This window comes from Papilio machaon, chromosome 26 (assembly GCF_912999745.1).
Source record: "Papilio machaon chromosome 26, ilPapMach1.1, whole genome shotgun sequence".
In the NCBI taxonomy this organism is placed as follows: Eukaryota; Metazoa; Arthropoda; class Insecta; order Lepidoptera; family Papilionidae; genus Papilio; species Papilio machaon.
In genome coordinates, this window is record NC_060011.1 from 1,665,800 (window position 1) to 1,672,974 (window position 7,175).

Consider the following 7,175-nt stretch of genomic DNA (forward strand, 5'->3'; position numbering starts at 1 on the left):
ATTGAATTTCTTCTCAGATATGTGCAGCATCACGATAAATAATACATATGTAAATCGAAAATCACATTGGTACATGGCGGGATTCAAACCCAGGACCTGAAGATTGCAAGTCAAGTGCTTTACCCCTGAGCCACCAACATTTTAATACGCATCTACAACCTTTCAACTTATAGACTAGCGGTTGTCCTCGACTTTGTCAGTGCAAATTTAAAAAAATAGCCTATAATATAGCCCCCATATATCAGCTACCTTCCAGTTAAATTTCCGTCAAAATCAGTCCAGCCGTTTCTGATATTATCTGGAACAAACGCGGCTTGCGTATAGACATAGACATAAATTTAATTCATGTTTTCGATGCAGACACTTCAAATTTATTAACTGTATACGTAGATGTCTATGGACAGCGGTCACTTCGCTATATTATCGACTGTTGTGTGTTACTACCTTTATGGTTACTAAAGAATCCATTTAGAATATATTTTTCATACTAAAACTACGAAAAGAGGTTTCTTTTTTATTAGTTCACTTACCTTAGGTTTTTGAAACCAAAATCCACGTTTAAAAATATTGTTATCTCTTTTTTTTCTAAGATAATGACAGGGATGTTGATATGTTTAATAAAAATATTATGGTCTCAGAAACCAACGGTTAATGAATTATATTAATACGCTTTTTTCGTTAAAGACTTTCTCCTTTTACAGATATTCCTAACAGAGATCTCCAAATATTTACTACAATCGGGTACAAAGTCAAAATCTTTTTTTTTAATTTTCGTCATCTTTAGTTATGTTTAGGATATTTTATTTATTCGCATCTAATTATTTATGCTTTTTAGTAATCTTGATCAAGTCTTATGTTAACAAAACATAATGGGGGAGAAAAACTGAAAACTCTGTAGGTGGCGAAAGCGTCAATTACGCTGTCATCTGTCAAAAATTTAATGTAATAATGGCATATATATAATATATATAAAATATCTTACTTATTTTTGATTTTTTTAAGTGAAATTTGACGGAAATCGTTGCTATGACTACAGTCCACAGAGTACTTTGTATATAAAGTGTTTTTTTTTTTGTATATCTGTGGTTTATTTATTGCTGTCACTCTTGATCTCTTGACATCTGTAGTGAGCAAAAGGCAATTTTTCTCTCCAATTATGCTACTACATATGTATTTTATTATCAAATAGATTTAATTAAAACATATCTATTATAGTGCGCTTGCATAAAAATGCCTTAAATAATATAAAATTTAATATATATAATATTTTAATAAAATGGGTCCCAGTAACGTACCCTTAGGGAGCCAACACTTTAAATCTTTCCATATAAAAACTTAGCACATTTTATTAGTATAATTTATAGTTATTTCGTCTTATTAATGAATAAAATAATTTTCTTAAGATATTTATATAATAATGCTTTTAATTAATTATATTAGCCATTGTAATCGTGTCAAACGCTTTTCAAAATGCCGTGTCATTTGAACGGAAACATTGTACTAGTCATTTCAATGAATTGTTGTACATTTATTTTATTGTAAGATAAAATAAAAATAATTCACGTGTGTAAACCCAAAGAGGTCAATATTTTATGTTTTACTGAGATTTTAGAATTCTTTCGTATAAGAAATATATTCTGTTCCTATCATATTTATCACTAGCTATATGTTATCATTATTTGCACGTAATAAAACTTTATTACGTGCAAATAATACATAACTAACTACAATACTTAACTAAGTAGAGTACATATTAGAAAGGATGACGGATGGTGCCGCAAAGTCCTGGAATGTCAGCCACAGGTCGATGCTGAGTGGACTGACCTCTTGTAAGATGGATCGATGATCTGGTCAAGGTTGCGAGAATATCCTAGATGTATCCTAGATCTTTAAGGGAGCCCTATGACCAGCATTGGACGTTATATGGCTGAGAAGTAGCAGAATATATACTATATATATATTTTTAAATGACGCACAATTTATAAAATATAGTTGTGTATGACGATATTTTAGCTTATGCACATATTAAGGACCTAGAATTTTTTTTTCATGTTATGTTTTTCACTGATGCTAAGAAGCATTAAACCTTTTCCCACAGTCATGCCAAATAATGTAAAAAAAATTATGTGATTTTTCTAGATCTTTTGATGTGATATTAACGATCTAAATAATACATTATAGGAGAGAAATTGAATTAAAAATTATAATCCAAATTGACATAATTCAGAAACGTATTATTTGAAAAATTTTATCTTTTGATTATTACTGCGTTTGTAAAGTTTGCTTAGAATTATGAGACATTTGAAACAGATTCTTTGAATCATTTTTCGACGTTATTGTTAAAAAAAAAAATATATATTTCTAACAGTCACCTGTAACTACGTCAGCGCAGAAATTTAAAAAAGTCTATAACATGCCGTAGTAACCTACCCGTTCAAGTTCCATCAAAATCGGTCCAGCCGTTCCGAAGAATTACCAGACAGATAACCAAAAATTAAAAAAAAATATTTTCATTTTTACTTACGCAAATAAATCAATGATAACTAAATGTTCCTTTTCATATAACATACAGACTCTCCTATTTTATTAATATGTATATATTTCAACATCAATATATGATATTCGTCTCTGACTACTCCATATAGATAACAAAGTCTTTATTGCTTTAGTTTTTATAATCTACATTCGCGCCATTTTGTCAATGTGTCAAAGTCGTGTCTATAAATGTCTGGAAGCTTAGATGTTTGTAACAAGTTTGTATTTTGTAAGATGTACAAAATCTATTTATTGTATAATAAATAATTTAAAAACCTTGGTGTATTTATTTTATAAATAACTTTATTCGTATTATATTTACAGGTATACATCTTAATAGGTTAGTATTTTTACTACTAATGTATTTCTACTAGAATATAAGAATATATTTTTTATTATGACCTATATCTAATTGGTAAAGTTTAATATTAATATTTAAGTTTAATATTAATATTTAAGTTTAATATTAATATTTAAGTTTAATATTAATTTTTATTAATATTTTTATTTAAAATTAAAGTCTAATATTGGTAAAAATTATTTACCATTCCAAAATATAACTCTTGAAGACAAGATAACAAAAAAAATAATGCATTTTACAAGAAATAACAAGAAACTAAAACAAAATATAAACCATTGACAATTTTATAGCTTAATTAAAATTCACTTCTGCATGCATTAAAAAATATATATTCCAATACAAATTTAAAAATAAAACTGTGAATAATGTTGCCATATGATATAACGTCTATGGTAATTATTACAGATTAGTAAACCAAATTGAAAACAATCCATGCATTTTAGACGATGCTTTCATTCCTCTTTCCAATAGATAGATCTATAGGTTCATCGCATCCTACAGGATTGAGTCCTCTCTCACCGACATCTTTAGTAAACTCATCAGGGCTACATTTGGGCTGATTGCTTCGGTTGTGACAAATCATGCCGTACAACGGGACAGGTATGGTGACGTCAGAGAGGTCACTGACCTCTGATTTGGTAGCATGTGCTTGATTGAATTTGGTCGCGTTACGCGAATGCATTCTTAAAGTAAAATTAATTACTGTAATTACTGCTTATTTACACAAAAGGAGATTTATCTTATTTTATCTATACTTCGGGATTCTCTGAAGAAAGTGTTCAGCAGTTTATCTATAGTACAACCAGAATGGTCTCGATTGGGGAATGGCCAAGCATAGATACACTCATTCTTACAATTTTTTCATAATTTTTGCCTCGTAAAGACTAGCAACATTTGCTTGTCAATAATATCTATGGTCACTTACATATTCCAACTTTTATTATTAACTAGCTTTTACCCGCGACACCTTCCGCGCGGAATAAAAAAATGCACACAAGATAAAAAAGTTCCTATGTCCGTTTAGTAGTTCTAAGCTACCTCCTCATCAATTTTCAGCTAAATCAGTTCGACCGATCTTGAGTTATAAATAGTGTAACTAACACAACTTTCTTTTATATATATAGATTAAAACGCTTGAATTTAATACAATAAAAGCAGTAACTTACCTGTATTTGCGACAAGCATCATCGCGATGTCGCTCGAGGTAGCGGCGTTGACTGAAAGCTTTCCCGCACTCCGAACAGCGCCACTGCCAAGAGTGATGCCCGCGCGTACGTTGGTGGGCGCGCAGGTTTGACCTATAAAGGTACTATCGGACTAGCTCTGCTATCACACTCAAAGTCATTAAGGGTCATTTATTGAAGAATTCTAATACTAAATCTACACTAATGGAGATCAAATGAAATGAATAAAGTGAACGAAGAACTTTTAACACTTGTAGTAGATTCTTTGAACGATATTATGGATTCCACCAAACAAACCTATCAGAAAACGTCCTGCCGCAACTGGGATGAGGACAGGGAAAGGGTCTCTCCCCTGTGTGGAGTCGTAAATGACCCTTCAGTACCCACGGCCTGTCGAAACCTTTCCCGCAGTATGAACAGATGTGGCTCGGCCGCACGCGACGCTCCGTCCAGTCTACCAGCTTTGGATGACTGCGGGGTTCTACGCTACCTAGGAAGTAATGTTATATGCAAATTTTATGACAGTTCGTATATCGTCTTGTCGGTTCCTACAATTGTGCAGTATTCCGTTCATTCTGTAAAGTTTGGATGGCTCTGTACCTATTTGTGTCATAGGACTCTCGATTTAGATGTCATCTGCCTACAAAAAAATCTAAGAATGTAGTCGAATATTGTACCTTTGGCTTTATCTTTGAGATCCTCTTGAGCCGTCTCCTCTTCAAAACCTAGTTCCAAGCTGGTCTCATCAAACGACTCCTTGCAGTACAGCAATTCTTTGTTCAGTTTCTCATCAGAATTAGTCTTTACTAAGTTCTTAAGTTTCTCCGCTATTTTGTCAATTTCTGTACCACCTCGATTAGTGCATTTCAAAAATTCTCTATGCTTTATTTCCTCTATTATTGGTGCTAAAGGTTCCTTCTTTAACCGCTTTTTGACTTCATTTATTCTTATAGTATCGTTTGATGGTAAAGTTTCTCTATCATTGGATGTGATTGAATTTTTTGATTTTCGTTGCGCCCGAGTTCTTTCCGTGAATATTTTTCTTTCGCCTTTAGATTCTGTAGATCTCAAATTATAAGTAGAACATTTGTCAAAATCTTTCTTAACTTGACAATTATTCTTTTTAGTTTCCGGGGAATTTATAGCTTTTTCACTTTCAGAAGCATAATCGTAACTTTCGTTCTCGATGAAAGTTTGCAGAAACTGACTCCTTTTTAGTAATTGAAGATAGAAACGAGTGGAAATAGGAACTTTATCGTGGTATATAGTTTCGTTGCTTTTTAGTAAAGTTTTTTGTTTTTTAGGAATTAATTTTGGTGTTCGTCCATGTTTAAAATCATCTGGAAGAAGGATATTTTTAAGGGATGCAATTCTTTGTTGTTTGTTATCTATGTCAAACTACATTTAATACCATTAGGGGTGAGGATTCGAGGTTTTTTTTGCAATTGATAGAATCATAGTATAGCCAATGACATGTAAAGCGTAGATAAATAATTACAATTATCATACTTTCAGCTAAGAATCAAACCGACTCTTGGATTCCGAAAATATTTAGATACGTTTTCAGTATGCAGCTTATTTATAAACGAAATTTTGGTAAAAATTTATGGTGAAAAATACCAAACCATCAAATGATATTCTTTAACAAAGTATATACGATTAGTTCTTTGGCAAAATACATAAATGATTTATTTCAACAATACGTTAATGAAACGCCATTTAATATGATTATGTACTTCCCTTATAACATGATTAAGTACATTTAAACTCTACGTTGTTTGGTATAGAAAATTAATATTACTTAAATTATGCCATCAAAAGATACGATAAATGATACAAAATAATATTATCGAATTATTAAGATTGTTTTTGGTGTTAAGAATTTATACATTTAGTTTAAAGTGACATTACATTTAGTTTATAATGACTTACTTTCGATGAAATTATTTCCATATTCTTCTAAGAAACGAAACTGTAGTGGTTTTACAGAGTTTATGAAACATCTAGGCATTGTTACAAACAATAATATCAATATGGTATTATACAGCAATTGGTTAATAATAAATCAAAAGTGCGTTATAAAAGTAATACTGTAGCGCACTTGCTATGACGGGTCAAGAAACAAGCGCTCAAATGAGTTTCTGAATAAAGTTTTCGAATTTTAAATCGAATCAGTCGCCAGTTGCATAAACTGTGAATGTCAATTAATTTAATGTACAAAAAAGTATTTATTAAACTTGGAGCAAAGTTTGGTACGAAAATTAATTAATTTAAAAATAGTAAGGTATTTTAATAATAATATCAATAGTTTTAGATATTATTTTCATTATTGTGACGAAATTCTGAATAATTTTTTATATTAACATCAGTACATATAAAAACTTTTTTAAGCAATGTTGCCATATTGCCAAAATTTAGTTTTTGTTAGGCAATTTTCCAAAATCTTAAATCTATTTCAAATAACTGCTCAAAAAAAAACTATAAGTACTTAATATAATAATGTAGAATAGATTTTTATATGTATACAATTTTTATTTCTTTATTTATTTATAATTTATTTCAAATTGTTTAAATTAGATCACTGCAAAAATATGTTAGACATTTGTTTTTGTTTCATTCTTATTTTCCACTAAAATTATTAAACATCCTTATTTTATAATTCTAATCTTCATCACGTTTCAACGTTTTTTTAATCCTATCTTTACACATTTCGGTGATATGAGAATTTTCAAAATGTTTTATAAAACATAAGTAATCAAAATCTTATAAAGTTTATGAAAATTGATATAGAAAAAAAGTAACCTAAATGATATTCGGAGTGAAAAGCTTTCACATGACGGAAAGTATGGAAAATAGATAGCTCGGGTGCGAGCCACGCTACTCTGCAGAAACAGGGGGATACGACAGTCAGGGCACGCCGTGTTACCATATATATGATATTTACCTATTTCAGAGATGTTAGGTTAATTAACACTCCCAGTTTATTATCTCCTCTCACATAATTGTGTTTTACTTACACGAACTCAATCAAATGTTATTTGATCAGGTTAAAGTATACAGGAATACATATAATATATACAAGGAAAATATAACAT

The 7,175-nt window shown here is 30.4% G+C and overlaps 1 protein-coding gene across 1 annotated transcript; it reads right to left on the reverse strand.

Moving 5' to 3' along the window:
• Nucleotides 1-3,335: 3,335 nt before the first annotated feature.
• LOC106717380 (zinc finger protein 184) lies at nt 3,336-6,091 on the reverse strand. The gene is made up of 5 exons (XM_045684352.1): nt 6,013-6,091; nt 4,758-5,420; nt 4,378-4,534; nt 4,063-4,194; nt 3,336-3,579 (listed from the first exon to the last, which is right to left on the reverse strand). Exons 1-5 carry the CDS (start codon nt 6,089-6,091, stop codon nt 3,336-3,338), a joined length of 1,275 nt encoding a protein of 424 aa, XP_045540308.1.
• Between the last annotated feature and the right edge of the window lie 1,084 nt (nt 6,092-7,175).

Bases quoted from the DNA above. Each gene is read 5' to 3' on its own strand.
- LOC106717380 (XM_045684352.1), bottom strand. From the start codon at position 6,091: ATGCCTAGATGTTTCATAAACTCTGTAAAACCACTACAGTTTCGTTTC. The intron at 4,535-4,757 runs GTACAATATTCG...CAAAGCTGGTAG, and splicing joins TCTCAAAGATAAAGCCAAAG to ACTGGACGGAGCGTCGCGTG. The intron at 4,195-4,377 runs GTTTGTTTGGTG...GTACCTTTATAG, and splicing joins GGCAGGACGTTTTCTGATAG to GTCAAACCTGCGCGCCCACC.